This window comes from Macaca nemestrina, chromosome 12 (assembly GCF_043159975.1).
Source record: "Macaca nemestrina isolate mMacNem1 chromosome 12, mMacNem.hap1, whole genome shotgun sequence".
Taxonomy (NCBI): domain Eukaryota; kingdom Metazoa; phylum Chordata; class Mammalia; order Primates; family Cercopithecidae; genus Macaca; species Macaca nemestrina.
Window position 1 is genome coordinate 59,011,438 of NC_092136.1, and position 17,771 is coordinate 59,029,208.

General features: G+C 34.9%; 1 protein-coding gene and 1 long non-coding RNA gene across 3 annotated transcripts in view; both read left to right on the forward strand.

Moving 5' to 3' along the window:
* Positions 1-17,771, forward strand: part of LOC139357520 (uncharacterized) — a 140,160-nt gene that overhangs the window by 24,668 nt on the left and 97,721 nt on the right. The window lies entirely within an intron of this gene.
* LOC112427864 (olfactory receptor family 2 subfamily D member 2) lies at positions 11,777-15,098 on the forward strand. Its single transcript, XM_024795039.2, is given in 2 exon segments — positions 11,777-13,462; positions 13,464-15,098. Coding segments are annotated over 2 exon segments (948 nt in total). The 5' UTR covers positions 11,777-13,282; the 3' UTR covers positions 14,232-15,098.

The window sequence follows — 17,771 nt, forward strand, 5'->3', positions numbered from 1 at the left end:
ATCACATGTGTATTTTATAATTTAAGTAAATCAAGAAGTCTTTACCCTTCTGATTTTTTTTGGTTAATATTTGAAAGGCTTCTGTTTTTAAAAGGCTGTTTAAAAACCGCCCATTTTTTTCTTCTGAGATTTTCCTAGCTTACTTACATATATGGCTTCATTTACCTCTTTATACATCTAAAATTTATTTTGATGTAATAAGTAAGATAGGAATCCACCTTAGATGTTTTCCTAAAATGCTCTCTTAGTACCAGTTATGGAAAAATGTCCCAGTGATTTTAAATGTGTTTTATACAAGATACTAAACTTCTGCTGGATTCAGTCTGTTTTTGTTTCCTGTAGTCTGTTCCTTTTCTGACTTTATATTTCCATACAAATACCATGCAATCTTAATTATCTTCTTTGTTGTTGTTGTTGTTATTTGTTTGATTATCAGATGCAGAGGAATGAGTGAATAATATTCCTCAGTATATGACACATTGCTGTGCATTCAAAGTCATTTCAAAGCCCCTCTCTTGTTATTTATTTATTTATTGGGTTTTTTTGCTTAATTTATACCCAAACTTGATTCCCGCTGACCCTGTAACCATTCTAAGGTATGCAATACTTTTATTTTGTTTTTGAAAAATGACATTTTTGTGCCTGTATTCTTAATTTACATAAATGATATTTTGCTATATGCCTCTTTGTTTCTCACTTTTCCACCTACCTCTGTCTTTAAAAAGATCATTCAAGTTCCATGTGTGTATGTAATCTCTTTCTAACTGCTGTGGGATCTTCTTTGGTATACATCTGTCACACTTTCATTCATCTTCTCTCCCGGTGAGTAAAGTAATATCCAAATTACACAACACCTCCGCAACACAAACAACAGAACACTAAACATTTCAGGAGTGTGCACATATATCTGCAACCAATGTTTTGGGTTCTATCTTTAACAATAGTGACTATAACAGAATAAGCAAGTATAAGGTGACCAAGTAATTGCCAGATTCCTTCCCGGGGGGCTGCACTTCTCTACATCTTTCCCAACTGTAAATGAGTGTTATATTCTACTTTTTTATCAACATTTTACAGTATTTGACTTCTGAATATCTGCATGCCTATTAGATATGTCTTTGTTGCTCTAATTTGCATACCTTTGATTACTAATGAATTTGAGTATTGCTTTATATTCTTGTAGCTCAATGAAGTTACTTTTTAATAAATACCCTTTTTATTACCTCTGCTCTTTTTTTCTTTTGGAGATTTCTTCCTCTTTTGTTGGTTTTTAGAAGTTTATTGTGAATTCCTGATATTAGATTTTTATTTCTTTTTGGTTTTAAACAGTGAAAATATCTCATCGATTCTCTCATCTTTTAGTTTTGTCTATGATGTCCTTCATTGAAGACAAATACCAGATTTTTATGAAACCAAATTTATCAAAATTTTTATTATGGTTTGTGCTTTAGAAGCTCCTCACTCTAGTCAGAAAGATGTTCTATGTTTTATTCAATTGTGCCATTGTTCTCTTGTAACTTTTAGATATTTAATTCATTTAGAGTTTACCTTCTATCATGTTAGGTAGGAGTCCAGCTTTATTTTTATCTATGTAGTAAACCCACTTTACTAACATTACTTAGTAAACTATTTTCCCTTCTCTGATGATTTTTGGACTTAACTTCATTGTATATTCAATTTCCACATGGGTCTATCTATGAGGTCTTCATTCTCTTCCGTTTGTTTATTAGTCTTTTATTTTTTGCAACAGTGCCACCTGGCTTTTATTTTTTGGCTCAATGACTTGTCTTCAGTATCTGGTAGAAAATCCTACACCACTCTTCTTAATATTGTTAGTAACTAATTGTGGATTGTTATTTCTCCACATAAAATTGAAAGTAAATATATTGAGCTACTAAAAAAATCCAACTGGAATTGTAATTGATATTGCACTAAGTTAATAGGTCAATTTGGGGAGAAATAATATATGTACAATATTACATCATCTGATCCAAGAGAGGAAATATCTCTTTATTACTCAAATTACCTTCTATGTTCTTTACTACAACTATTTTTTCCCAAGGAGTTTTTGTATATTTTTGGGGGTATTTATCTGATATTTTATATATATATATGTATGTATATGTTCTGGGGTACATGTGTAGAACGTGCAGTTTTGTTACATAGGTGTACATGTGCCATGGTGGTTTGCTGTACCCATCAGCCTGTCACCTACATTAGGTATTTCTTCTAATGCTATCCCTCCCCTAGCCCCCCAACCCCAACAGACCCTGGTGTGTGATGTTCCCCTCCCTGTGTCCATGTGTTCTCATTGATCTCAGGGACGTGGATGAAGCTGGAACCCATCATTCTCAGCAAACTAACACAAGAACAGAAAACCAAACACTGCAGGTTTTGTGTATTCTTAAATGGTTTCTACATACTTTGTATTTTTTGTTGCTGTTGTGAATTGTACCCTATTTTAAACATTATATTTTCTAACTGGTCATTGCTAGTAGAGAAATTTGCTATTTTTTTTAATTGAGCTCCTATCTAGGAAACTTACAAATCTTTCTTATTACTTCTAACATTTTCTCATGTATATTTTTTGTTTTTCTTTCTTCTAGTTCGATAATCATATGATTGTATGTAATATAGTTTATTCTCTTCTTACACTTCTTAAATCTTTTTCTTTTTTCATGATGTTTTTAATGATGTCAGTACTATACTAAAGAGTAATGGTGATAGCAGTATAATTGTTACTCCTAATCTTAGAGACCACACCTATAATTTTTTTTATTAAATATGACGTGTTATGAGGTTTTCATGTATAGCCAACCCAGATAAGCTATTTTTGTTATATTCTTAATTTACAAAGAATAAAAATAAATGAGGCCGGGCGTGGTGGCTCACGCCTGTAATCCCAGCACTTTGGGAGGCCAAGGCGGTTGGATCACGAGGGCAGGAGATTGATACCATCCTGGCTAACACAGCGAAACCCCATCTCTACTAAAAAAATACAAAAAATTAGCCGGGTGTGGTGACAGGCGCCTGTAGTCCCAGCTACTCGGGAGGCTGAGGCAGGCGAATGGCATGAACCAGGGAGGCGGAGCTTGCAGTGAGCCAGGATCAAGCCACTGCACTCCAGCCTGGGTGACAGAGCAAGACTCCGTCTCAAAATAATAATAATAATAAATGAGTGTTTATGTTTTAGCAAATGTCTTTCCTACATCACTTAGATTATTATCTGACTTTCATCCTTCAGTATAATTCATGAATTTCTTTGTAGGGTTTCTGATATTGAGATATATTTGAATCCGAGACATAAACCATATTTTATCATAGTGTTTTATTTTTTTAAAAAAGTGTAGATTCAATTAGCTCTAATTTTAGTTAAGATTTTTGTACTTATTCATAAGTAAAATGAATCTATATTTTACTTTACTTATTGACACTATTATGTAGTTTTGTACTACTCAAGATTACATGTGCCTTGTCAAATAAGACAGGAAGAATTAACTCCTTTTTCCTACTTTTTAGGGAAAATACATAAAGAAAGTAATGAACTGTTTCATGAAAGTCTGGTAGAACTCAATTATAAAACTACTCAGACCTGGACTATATTAGGGGAGGTCTTTGCCGTTTTATTTTCAGTGATATTTGTCATTTCAAGTTATCATTCAGTTGTATCAATTATTTTGTACATTATTTTGCATTTTATATCTTTCTGTGAATTTACTTACTTCCTGTATTTTAAAATTTATTGCCATGTAGTTGTTTGTAATAGGCTTTCACTTAATGAAATCTTCTCTGTAGTTATTTTTAAATACTCTATTTTTGTGTGTGTTTTCTCCTTTTAAAAATTATTTCAACTAAAAATGGTGGCTTTTGTTTTTATCCTAAAATAATGTATTATAAGAGAAAAACATTATTCCACATAGTCTGCAAGAAAGGCAAGTTTGATTTGTCTTACTTGAGAAATTAACAAAATCTTCATTTCACTTTTATTATGCATTTTATTTTTATTTTTATTTATTTATTTATTTTTTTGAGACAGAGTCTCACTCTGTCACCCAGGCTGAAGTGCAGTGGTGCAATCTCAGCTCATTGCAACCTCTGCCTCCTGGGTTGAAGTGATTCTCCTGCCTCAGCCTCCCAAGTAGCTGGGGTTACGGGTGAATGCCACCATGAGCAGCTAATTTTTGTATTTTTAGTAGAGATGGGGTTCACCATGTTACCCAGGCTGGTCTTGAATCCCTGACCTCAGGTGATCTGCCAATAAGTTTGGTCCCTAACATTGTTATTATTTTGTGTGTTTCTTATAACACAAAGCTTTCCTACTTGGTTTCAGCTGTCTTTTTCTTAATTAAATACTAAGTTGATTGCTATAAACATTTGACTGTTTTCCAGAATTCAGATGTTTATTCTGATAGTATTTTTAATGGCCTTTTCCTTTTTTGGCATTTCTTTGGAGGAATGATAACCCATCGGAGTCCCCTACTTCACTATTTTCACTTTTAAAAGTGATTTGACAGACTTTTGACTTAGTAATCTTCACAAAGAACAAGTTTGAGATGTTGTTAATATTATTTTTATTTTGTTATCTATTTGGTTTATTTATCCTTTTATATTTATTATTTCCCTGATTGTGCCTTTGAATTTACTCTGCTATATTTTCCCCAACCCCAACCCCCAGCAACTTGAATTAAATGTTTAACTCCGTTTTTCTCTTTACTCTGTTTTTTAATGAGGTATTACTTATATAAAATAATATGCACCAGTCTTAAGTATAGCTCAAGAACTGTTAACATATGTAATGTATGTAACTATTACATAAATCAGAATGTAGAACACTCACAGCACATCAAAAGACTCCCAGTTAACTCTAAGTCATCACTCCCTCAAAGGTAACCATTATTTGGAATTCTAAAAATATAAGTTAGTTTTGCCTGTTCTTGAGCTTCAAATAACTGGAGTCATACAGTGTATACTTCTTTGTGTGCCTGGCTTCTTTACTAAAACATCACTGTGTGAGATTCATCTATATGGTTATTTGTAGCAGTAGTTCATTTATTTAAACTATTTGATAGTATTCCACTGCATGACTGTACCAAAATTTATCTTTTCTATTGCCCATATAAATGCATAGTTTCCAGTGTAAGATATTATGAATACAGCTGTTATAAACATCTTTGTATACATTGTTGGTGGATATAAACATTCATCTATATTAGGTATATGTTCAGGAGTGGAATTACTGAGTCATAGAGAAGGCATGTTTAGCTCTGTATTCAGATACTTCCAAATGGAATTTTAAAATTGACTCTATGAATTTATGCTCCCATAAGCAAAGTAAATTGCTGCACATCCTCAGTCATTTTATCATTTTTGATTAGGATTAGTGGAATTTCATTATGGTTTTAGTTTATGTGCCCTGGGGGCTAATTATGTTGTGTACCTTTTCATGTGCTTATTAGTTATTTTTATTTCCTGTATTGAAAGTGCTTGTTCAAGTCTTCTGCCCATTTTAAAAAACTGGAAATTTCCAACTTTTATTATTCATTTTTAGTAGTTCATTATATTCTGGGCATCACACCAATCTCTTACTGTCATGTTCTTAAAATAATATGTATGTAAATACAGACAAATGATAAAGAAAATGTGACAAAATAATAATGGGAGAATCTCAGTAAGGGAGGTATGAGAGTCTTTGTACTATTTTAACTTCTCTGAAAATTTAAAATTATTTTAAAATACAAAATTATAAAATAACAAAAGTTTACCAAATATAAAATTTACACATGTATTTTGATGAACTTTCCTTAGTAACTTTAAAAATGAGTGGACAGAAAAATCAGTAAAGATATGAAGATTTTTAACCATCCAATCGACAAACTTTACCTGATAGAATATTCTATTCAGTCATGTTTTGTGAGAGCTGGTCCATGTTCAGTTGGCGTTTTGTCTTAGGTTAGTCACTCGGGAGCTGCAGCTGAAAGAGTGGGGTTTCTGCCAGAGGCTCTCTTCTTTTCAGACCCTGATCTCCACTGCCTCCACTCATGCCCAACCCAGCTTCAAGTACTCTTTGGAGGAATTTTAAAAAGCTAATCAGAGTACTTGAAGGTTTTTCAGCCTCTCATCTTTCTGGGCAGTTTAGGATTCATTTATGTACAATAGATTTCCTGAACAATGTCAAAATATGATATCTGCCAAAACTCAGATACCTATTTATAATCTCCATCCCCTAGCCCTGGTTATAATAGTTAGAGATAGTATTTATTGAGCTCTTATTACATGAATACATTATGTTAATCACATTCATCTAATTATCATTATCTAAGTCACGTCACATTCATACTCTACAAATGATGAACTTTCTCAAAATTATAGGTGTATGAAGTAGACTTAAGTTGCAACCTAGTATTTTTTCCTCCAGAAACCAAATACTTAATTGCAACAATACAATGCTTCCCCAAAGAGAAAACATGTAAGAATTCATGATGGGACCTGTTAACAGAGATGTGACTGCTAACTGCATGTTATTTTCTGCCTTCCTTCTAACCATCTGGGAACCTTCTGAGAGGAAGTACAGCTCAAGATTCCCCCTAATGATTCAGAATTCTCCTGAGCACTTCACTTGCTCCAGAGACTGCTTCTAGTATCCCTGCTGTTCATCTCATTTAGATTAAACTATTGTTGCACAATATACCATGAAGTCCATGTTAAAACCTTTGATGGAGCAGAAGGACATGGGAGATGTGGGGATTCTTCCTGCCTTGTTCTTAACTTTGGAGATTCCACTGAGCCCTTTGCCTTTATGAAAAAAAATCCCTGCTGTCTGTGCCATGCCCATGCTGCCACCAGTGCACCGGAAGCACTTTCCCATCACTAGTGGAGTGTCTTTATTGGCTTTCATATGCCAATCTGATCTTTTTTTCTCCATCATATGACAAAATATTGGTAAGACTATTAGAAGGAGGAGAAGATAAGGCATGAGATGAACAAAGAAGGGATAACCGGAGATATATTGGGAGTGAATTGGTTTTAACATTGTCATAGATTTGGTTTTTAAAATTCAACTAGTTTAATCCAAATAATCTGATTCATAGAGCGAAATCTCCTGTAATAGATTGAACAAGGTTTTATTCCATAGTGGATCTACCTTATCAAACCACAATTACAATGTGAAATTACCCGAGAAGAAGAATCCTAACGCTCACCTCGTGCAGATAAAAGCAGAACTTTCATGGAGTCAGTATTGTTCCTTTGGGTAGTGTGCTCATGCCTTGTTGAACTTGATTTGGAAGAAAGTAAATAGGTATGAATGATGAGGAATAGAGGATTTAAGTATGAAGGATCTTGGAATCAGAAGGGAAATTTAGTAGTTTTCTCTTGGTTCCTTAGGGGTTCACTCAGTCTCCTCTTCCTAAAATTCACATCAGGTTAGATAATGCATTTTTCTGTGACCCTGTCTTCCTTTTCCATATCCAGTGGCATATTTTATTTTTATAGAAATGAACTCACACATTTATGTTAAATCTAGAAAAAAGGTAAAATGAAATGACAGAAAGGTTGACGTGAACATGATTTTCTTATAGGAGTTTCTTGAACCTGGGATTCAATGTCACCTGGAGGAACATTTTGTCCTCTACATTTGCATGGAAGAATAACATTTTTAAAGAAAAATCAGAAGAGATTGAGGTACTGCCTTCTAGTGCATAATCCCAGGGTCAGTGAAAACTCCTAGCATCTGACAAGTCATAAATCACACTCATCTCTTCCTTACATTCCCCTCTCTGTCTCTCTTGCTACTTTGACTTAGGTCAAATCAGTTCAAGAAACATGTGTTGGACACTTATACCATGACTGCTCTTATTTTCTGTGAATAAAGCTGATTCAGATGTGATCTCTGCCCTTGACTATCTTACAGTCACAGAAAAAGACAAATAATTTTAATATAATTTGTTAAGAGCTGTGAAGGAGGTAAGTACAAGATGCTATAGGTATACTTCTGCATCTAAGATACACTAGTTGTTTATGAGTGTGTGTATAGGTGTGTTTATGTCCATGTGTATTGGGGGTAGGAATAGGGAAAGTTTGTGGAATTGTTTCTGGAGTATATTGTTCCTAGGCAGAATCTTAAAAAATTCATCTGGTTATGGTTAGAAGCCAGATGAAGAAGGGGTAGAAATCATAGCGATATCCTGTAGCTTCACTTTCATTAAATTAACCACTGACTGTAGTCATCACTTTAAATTTTGTGAAAGATGCTTAGTTTTATGCTCAATATCTTCTTTTGTCAAAATTGAGAAAGATTATTTGTCTATCATTTAATTTTCCTTGAGATTTAGACACATTATTGATACAGTTGTAATCAATTTCTAAAAAAATAAAATTCTACTCTAAGAGTGAATATTGTGGCAGAAAGAGGACTGAGTCTAAAGATCCTGAGCTGAACTAAATCCTGGAGCCTCTAAGAACTAACCAGGTAGTACCTGCCATCAGATGGATGGAAATTCAAAAAGGTAGCAATGTTTAAATTACTTATATTCTTAAAATTTATTTTTATAGCAGCTGTTTTGATAATACATTATTTTTCTCTTTAGAAGCAATTCTTTATTAATTTGATGTGATAGATTATATAGATTACTTAAACCAATATTGACTGAATCTATGATATTCCAAGAACCACTCTAGGCACTGGGGATGAAACAATTTGCCCCCCCCCCACCGGAATTCTTTAGTGTTAGGAACTGGGTTTTCAATCTGTATCCCCAGTCTTTAGCATATGCTTGGTATACAGTATGTACTCAAAAAATAAGATTGATTGAATATTCAAAGTATGATGAGTGCCCAAGGAAAGTAATGATACCTTGATTTAGTGGGCATGTCTCTGAGTAGAGGGACCATGCTGAGCAAAAAACTGTGGAGTGTAAAAATGCAGTGTTTGCAAGTTAGTTGGTATGGGATAAGACTGGAAAGATTGCCTGCAGATAGATAAGGGAGGGTGGAATTCATCTATATTCAGTGTGGGGTCATAAGTAATCATCAAGCAGAAATGTAATTGTTCATAATTATGTTTTATTTATCAGTTATTGAATGAGTTGATTTCCCTTGAAATAAAGATAGGCACTTCTATAACTGCTAGGCACTACAGTTTTTAGATATTGGCAGCATCTATCAAAAGTAAAGATATGCCTACCCTTATATCTTCTGTCTTGGATAAAGCTCGTATCTGGCAATTTGAATGTTGGTTGTTTACCTTACAGATATATTGGTAGCAGTGAAAAATAATATATGTATAGGAATGTTCATAACATAATTGTTTGTGGTAGCATAAATTGGCCCCAATATTATTGTTCATCAATAAGAGAATAGTTAACTAAGTTTTGGTTTAACTATAGTGTGGAATATAATGCAATCAACTATAATCAATTACCTATAGTGTGGAATATAAAGCAAGACATAGGTATAGCTATATATATCAGTCAAGAAGTGTCTCCAAGATAATAGCGATTGTTGGGACAATTAAGTCACTAAATCATATGTTAATTACAAAAGTGTACATACTCATGTACATACACACATGCATATTTGAATTAATAGACATCTGGAAAGATGTATACAACTTGTGATCTATGGTTACTAATGGAAAGGGTAGCGGGCTTGAGGGTGTTTGGAAAGAGATTTACTATTACCATACATTTGGGTGATGCATGTTGGACATACCACACAACTTACCATTTAAAGTGTATAATTCAATGGCTTTTAGAATATTCACAAAGTTGTGCAACCATCACCACAGTCAATTTTAGAACTTTTTCATCACTCCAAAAAGAAATCATGCATTCCTTAGTCACCATCATCCAGTCCTCCTATACCCCCAGCCCTAGGCAACAACCAATCTACTTTCTTTCTCTGTAGATTTGCCTGTTCTTGACATTTAATATAAATGGAATCATGCAATATGTCATCCTTTGTGACTACTTTTTTCACTTACCATAACATTTTAAAGGTTTATTCATGTTGTACCATGCTCAATCCTTTATATGGATATATCACCTTTATTCTTTTTGAGATGGGGTCTCTCTCTGTCATACAGGCTGAAGTGCAGTGGTGTGATCTCAGCTTACTACAACCTCTGCCTACCCTGTTCAAACGATTCTCCCATCTCAGCCTCCCAACTAGTTGGGACTACAGGCATGCGCCATGATGCCCAGCTAATTTTTGTATTTTTAGTAGAGACAGGGTTTCACCATATTGACCAGGCTGGCCTCGAACTCCTGACCTTAAGTGATCCACCTGCCTCAGTCTGTCAATGTACTGGGATTACAGGCATGAGCCACCGCGCCCAGCTGATATATCACCTTTTCTTTATACATTCAAAGACATTTCACTTTTTGTCTTTGGATCACTGTACTTTCTGACTATATGAATAATGTTGCCATAAACATTAATGTATAAGTTTTTGTGTGCAACATATGCTTTCAGTTCTCTTGGGTATATACCTACTGGTGGGATGGTTGATTCATATGGTAACCTGCTAGCCATCCTAGTAGGTGAAAAGTTGTATGCTATTGTGGTTTGGGTTTGCATTTCCTTTATGGCTAATGACATTCAGCATATTTTCATGTGCCTACTGGCCATTTGCATACCTCCTCTGGAAACAATGTCTATTTAGATTCTTTGCCCAGTTATTAATTATATTATTGGCCTTTTTATTACCAAGTTATGTTTCTTATATATTCTAAATATAAGTCCCTTATCAGATATATAATTTGCAAAATTTTTCTACCATTCTGTGGGTTGTCTTTTCACTACCCTTAATGATGTCTTTTGAAACACAAACATTTTTCATTTTGATGATGTCCAATTTATCAATTTTTTTCTTTTGTTCTGAAAAATGTATATTTGGTGTATATTTAAAATACAATTAAACAAACAAAATGTTAATATTAAGTGACTTATCTTCAAAACTGAGAAGGAATATTGAGTTCCTCTTAGGGATTAGGTAAGAGGCTTTTATCCTTTCAAAGATTTTAGAGTTTGGTGGTACTGGTTTTTATTTTACAATTGAATCAACATCCACACCTCCATCTACCTGATATAACAGTAATATTGTGTAACCATTACGTTTATATGATTAGATATGAGACTGTTTTTGTTTTGACAGATTTTCCTAGATGTGTAAAAGAGGAGAATAACATAAAGAATAAAGAAAATGTATATTTTGAGTTAAAAAAAGAATCTTTTAAATAATTAACTAATCAGTACATTGTAAAGTAAAACAGTAAGGTGAAATTGTTTTCAGGATTCTTCCTCTGGTGTTAAAATAAAAGTGGAGAAGAGAAGCGACATTAGGCCACAGATTTCCCAGATTGGTTGTTAGTGGTAACTTTGGCCCAGGACAACTAAATTCCTGTCTGGAGAAAAGATGTTGTAGGAGAAATCCCAAGAAGTGAGGAAAGTAGTGTAGAGTCCATGGCTAACCAGTAGTAGGTAAAGGTGGAAGGGTTATAAATTGGATTTTATCATATAGGTGATACATGTTGGACTAAACTGTTTGCTTAAGGCCTTCTGCCTACAAAGTGAGCAAGGAGCAATGCTAAAAACCTAAAGCACCAAACAGTTAAGTGGAAGTACAAAGGGACCTTCCTCCCAATGCCAAATTCCAACTTTAGTCTGAAGACCAATTATGAATTGAAATCTTTCATTTCTTTGACTCACAGACCAATCCAGATGCTGAGACTCTGTTACGAGATTATGTAGGGTGTAATTATGTCTTTTTTTTTTTTTTTTTTTTTTTTTAAAGAAAACTCCTGGGGATTCCTGTAAGCCAAGGGAGTTCTTCAACTTGGAGTAAAATGTTACTTTTTTATTTTTATTTTCCCCTAACTGAAAGTTGATGTTTCCTTCCAATTTGAATGCAAGTAACCAACCCACACCAATATTGGAAGTATCCATGACTTTGTCAGCAGTAGTAATTATAATAATTTTTATATTGTATTGCAGTTGTTAAAGAGATCTCCAAATATTTAAGCTCATCATTATTTTGAAATGAAGATGGTTGTTAGACCCACCACTACATTTCAGAACTTTAGTGTATTAATAAAGAAGCACATATATTGCTGTTTACAAATCTGTTTTCTAAAATTATTTCGATAACTATATTTTGATATAACTGGTTTCCTTGGTAATCCTATACATTTTATGTGATGCATTTAAAACATTATTCTGAGATACTTTCACCAGACAGTTAAAGGATTGATAGCCCAACCCGTACATAGGATCTTAAACTTTATACTTTAAAGTAAATTTATTTCCCTTTTTTTTGGAACAGCTCCACAAAATTGTATTATTATTTCCAAATTATTTTAAATCTCTCTAGGGATATTGGCAAACCTTCTAAACAGCTCTGCTTAACTATGTGATCAAATTACTATCTATTTAATGAATTAATGGTCATTTATGGAATGAAGTTCTTTGCTATGTCTTATAAAAGGCACAGAGGTTAAAAGACATGGAAACTATTTTAAAAGGAAATTTTAATTTTGGGGGGTAGTGGACAGATAATGCATATAGTTTTTAGCAGAGAGAGCTGGGGAGTAGTGCTGTTTGGGCCGAGTATGAAACTAGCCACGCTGGTGGCTTAAAATGAAAATTCTGTTTTGATGGTGTGTTTGTTATATTGGAAGTTCATTCACAGTTGAGACTGAACAGAACTCAAGCTGAGGCTTCAGATAGGATTCCCAAAGGTAACCTGAGTTACCCTTTGGTTTCCCAGCTCCTACAAAGCAGGTTAGTTTCTTAAATAAAACATACCAGGACTTTGGCTCTTTCTGATTTCTTATACCCTCGTGTCTGTCCTTTCAGGTAAAATACAACAGAAATCTATATAATCATAAGTGGGGAAGAGGAGATGTGATAAGAGCACTTAAGACTCAGGGGTTTTAGTTAAGAACAAACAGAAATTAAATGGCATGACTTTATAGATGAATTTAGTCTGTATTTAATATTGTGCTGTTAAAAGTGTGTTATTCGGAGTAAGAAAAATAATTTTAAAAGTCTACCCTATTCTTGCCAGATGACACCAACAATGAATGCAACATCTTTTAAAGTTTGTTTTACAACATTGAAAATGTTCCAATGAAAGAAACATGATCCTCTTATGGAGGGGGTTCTTGAAATTTTCAGTAGCAATTGGGGCAATTCCTAAGCCTTCACCTCTGAATTATATAATTTTAGAGGTATGCATGTCTATGGTTAGCACATAGTGACTTCTTACTGAAAAGGACAACAAACTATGAGACAGATAAATCAGACACAAGTGACAGAATTCCTCCTTCTGGGACTCTCTGATGGGCCATACACCCAGCAGCTGCTATTGATCTTATTCTTGGGTGTCTACCTGGTCACTCTGCTTGGAAATCTTCTTCTTATATCCCTTGTTCCTGTTGACTCCCGACTTCACACACCCATGTATTTTTTTTCTCTGCAACTTGTCTCTGGCTGACCTCTGTTTCTCTACCAACATAGTTCCTCAGACACTAGTGCACCTGCTTTCCAGGAAGAAGTTCATTTCATTCACATGTTGCACAGCTCAACTTCTCTTTTTCCTCATTTTTGGGTGTACACGGTGTGCCCTTCTGGCAGTGATGTCCTATGATCGCTATGTGGCAATCTGCAATCCTCTGCATTACCCTAGCATCATGACCTGGAAAGTGTGTGTCCAGCTGGCAACAGGATCATGGACCAGTGGCATTCTGGTGTCTGTGGTAGACACCACCTTCACACTGAGGCTACCCTACCGAGGTAGTAACAACATTGCTCATTTCTTTTGTGAAGCCCCTGCACTATTGATCTTGGCATCCACAGACACCCACACATCGGAGATGGCCATTTTTCTTATGGGGGTTGTGATTCTCCTCATACCCGTTTTTCTGATTCTGGTATCCTATGGCCATATCATAGTAACTGCGGTCAAGATGAAGTCAACTGTGGGGAGTCTCAAGGCGTTTTCTACCTGTGGCTCCCACCTCATGGTGGTCATACTTTTTTATGGATCAGCAATTATCACTTACATGACACCCAAGTCTTCCAAACAGCAGGAAAAATTGGTGTCTGTTTTCTATGCAATGGTGACTCCCATGCTTAATCCCCTCATCTACAGCCTGAGAAACAAGGATGTGAAGGGAGCTCTGAGGAAATTAACCACAAGGTATTTCCCATGCAGGCTTGGAATCTCACACTGACAATGAGCTCAGAGACCCTTTTGGCTTCCTAATTCAAAGACTTGCTGGGAAGACATGGAATCAACCCAGGTGGATTGGATTTTTAAACTGTACATTGGCACACTTGGTTTCTCAAGTCGCCCACTCGGCCCCCTTCCAAGTTATACTTTCCTTCTTTTTTCTCCTTTCCTTTTCCTTCCTTACTGTTCTAAAGCTTTTTAATAAACTTTCACTCCTGCTCTGAAAACAAAAGTACATATATACCTTGGAATACTATGCAGTCGTGAAATAGAATGAAATCATGTCATTCACAGAAACATAGATGTGGCTTGAAACCATTATCCTAAGTGAACTAGTACAAAAACAGAAAACCAAATACTTCATGTTCTCACTCATAAGTAGGAACTAAACGTTGGGTACATATGAAGACAAAGGTGGGAACAATAGACACTGGGGACTACTAGATTATGGGAGGGAGGGGGAAGCGTTAAAAAAACTACCTATTACCCACTCACTACCTGGGTAATGGATTCATTTGTACTCCAAATCTCAGCATCACGCAATATACTTCTGTAACAAACCTGCATGTATACCCCCGCCTTTAAAATAAAAGTTGAAAAGAAGAAAAAAAATGCACATTAGATCTCAAATTTTCACACCAATATGAAAATAGAATATAAACCATGTCATTAATAATTTTATATGGATGGTGTGACAATAAAATAATATTTTGATATATTGGATAAAATAAAATTATATTATTAAAGAAGTCTTGCTAGGTAGCCCTCTTTTTTGTGAAACTAAAATATGGTAAGACTTAAAGTGATGGATATGGTAATTACCCTGATTTGATTACTATACAATGTTTCCATGCATTGAAACATCACACTGTATTCCCAAACTATGTATAATTGTCATGTCAATTGTAAAATAAAAATTAATAAATAAATAGTAAGATTCTTATTCTTGGGCCTTATCCATAGACACACCCTCTATCCTTTATCCCGCGTTTCTTTCATAGAAGGAGAAGGACAATAATTCATGCAGCAATCAGAAGGAGATACACTTCCTTCTGGTTGGTCCTTTGACACCTAAGGGTTAAGAAATCCCCTGATAAACCCACACATTTTATAAGCCTTGTAAAATCTAACTTTTTAATAATGCTGTGTATTATCACCTGTCTATTTCCGATCTTACTCCAAGTCCTTTATCTTTTGGTACTTCTGAATCTCTCTGCATCATCAAATGATCAATAAATTAACAGGTATTACTGAATCACTTACTATGAGCTAGTTGCTACATGTGTGTTAGCATGTGTACCTATATGTGTGCTTAACATGGTTAATGAAGAGCATGGGTACAATGAAGCAGAATATATGAGCTCTGCTGTCCTTCTCACACTCTTTTAGAAACATAAGGATCATATTTATCAGGATACATCTTCATAAAGATGAATACAGGAGTTGTGGAAACCAGCAAGAAATAGTGAAATATTCCAAGAATAATGACATATGGCAAGAGTGAGAAGTTGTAACTAATACTAAGCCTGAATGACCAAGAGGAGGGAACTAGAACCTGGAGAGGGTAGTGATATACTAAGGGCACAAGATAGGAACTGTGGACTTAGGCTATATGAAGGCAAGGAAGCCCATTTTCCACCCACCTTCCGATCCCCTGCTATTGTATTCCAATTATAAGCCAGGGAACAATGAGCCTTTTGGTATAATTCATAAAAGACATCAAACATTCTGAAGCACATAGCAAGCTAAAAAGGATAGAAGGTAGATCTGGAAAGGTCAACTGGTGAAGTACACCCCTTTTTCCCTCAGCATCCCCTTCTTCTTTCAGTGATTAATTCATATTCCTAATACAGGGAACACATAAAGTTCCATTAAGAACTTTATCATAGCAGCATGATATCAAGTAGTTCACATTTCTACTTGATACATAAAAGAATAGCTCCTGTCATGATTATTCATGTAAGAAAGTTGAAAGAGGAAGAGCAAAAGAAGCAAATAATTAGCAGAAAACATAGCTACTGTAGCTCCTAATCCTGCCCCAGACATAAATTGATAATTATAGCTTGTTCTTTCCCTACCCTTTCATGGATTTCTTATTTTCTGCCTTAAGCTCAGCTTGCTGGAGTTTTTTTAACAGGTGTGGCAACCTAAGACTTCTTACCTGTAATATTTGAGTTACTGATGATTCTGTGTGTGTGTGTGTATGTGTGTGTGTGTGTGTGTGTGTGTGTGTGTGTGTGTGTAACTTTTAGTTTCAGGGGTATATGTGCAGGTTTATTATATAGGTAAATTGCATGTCACGAGGGTTTGGTGTACAGATTATTTCATCACCCAGGTAATAAGTATAGTACCTGATAGGCAGTTTGTTTTATACTCACCCTTCTCTTACCCTCAACTCTTCAATAGGCCACAGTATCTGTTGTTCTATTAGTTCTATCCTTGTGTACTCAATATTTAGCTCCAACGTATAAGTGAGAACATACAGTATTTGATTTTCTGTTCCTGTGTTAAGATAGGATAATAGCCACTAGCTCCATCTATGTTGCTACAAAAGACATTATCTTGGTCTTTTTCATGGTTGTATAGTATTCCATGGTGTATATATACCATATTTCCTGCTATTGATGGGCATTTAGGTTGATTCCATGCCTTTGCTGTTGTGAATAGTGCTGCAATGAACATAATCATGCACGTATCTTTATGGTAGAGTGATTTATATTCCTCTGGGTATATACCGAGTAATGGCATTGTTGGGTTGAATGGTAGTTCTATTTTAAGTTATTCAAGAAATCACCAAACTGCTTTCCACAGTGGCTGAACTAATTTACATTCCCATCAGGAAAGTGTTCCCTTTTCCCTACAACTTTGCCAGCATCTGTTTTTGTTGTTGTTGTTGTTGTTGATTATTTGTTTGTTTTGATTTTTTAATAGTAGCCATTTGACTGGTGTGAGATGGTATCTCATTGTGGTTTTGATTTGCATTTCTCTAATGATTAGTGATGTTGAGCATTTTTTCATATGCTTGTTTGCCACTTGTATGTCTTCTTTTGAAAAGTGTCTGTTTGGCAACCTACAGAATGGGAGAAAATTTTTGCAATCTATCTGTCTGACAAAGGTCTAATATCTAGAATCTACAAGGACCTTAAACAAATTTTCAAGAAAAAGCAAACAAAAAGTGGGCAAAGGATATGAACAGACACTTCTCAAAAGAAGACATTTATGCAACCAACAGACACATGAAAAAAAAAGCTCATCATCACTGGTCATTAGAGAAATGCAAATCAAAACCACAATGAGATACCATCTCACACCAGTTATAATGATGATTATTAAAAAGTCAGGAAACAACAGATGTTTCAAGGCTGTGGAGAAATAGGAATGCTTTCACACTGTTGGGAGTGTAAACTCACTCATTCAACTGTTGTGTTCAACCACTGTGGAAGACACTGTGGCAAATCCTCAAGGATCTGCCCAGAAATACCATTTGACCCAGAAATACCATTACTAGGTATATACTCAAAGGATTATAAATTATTCTACT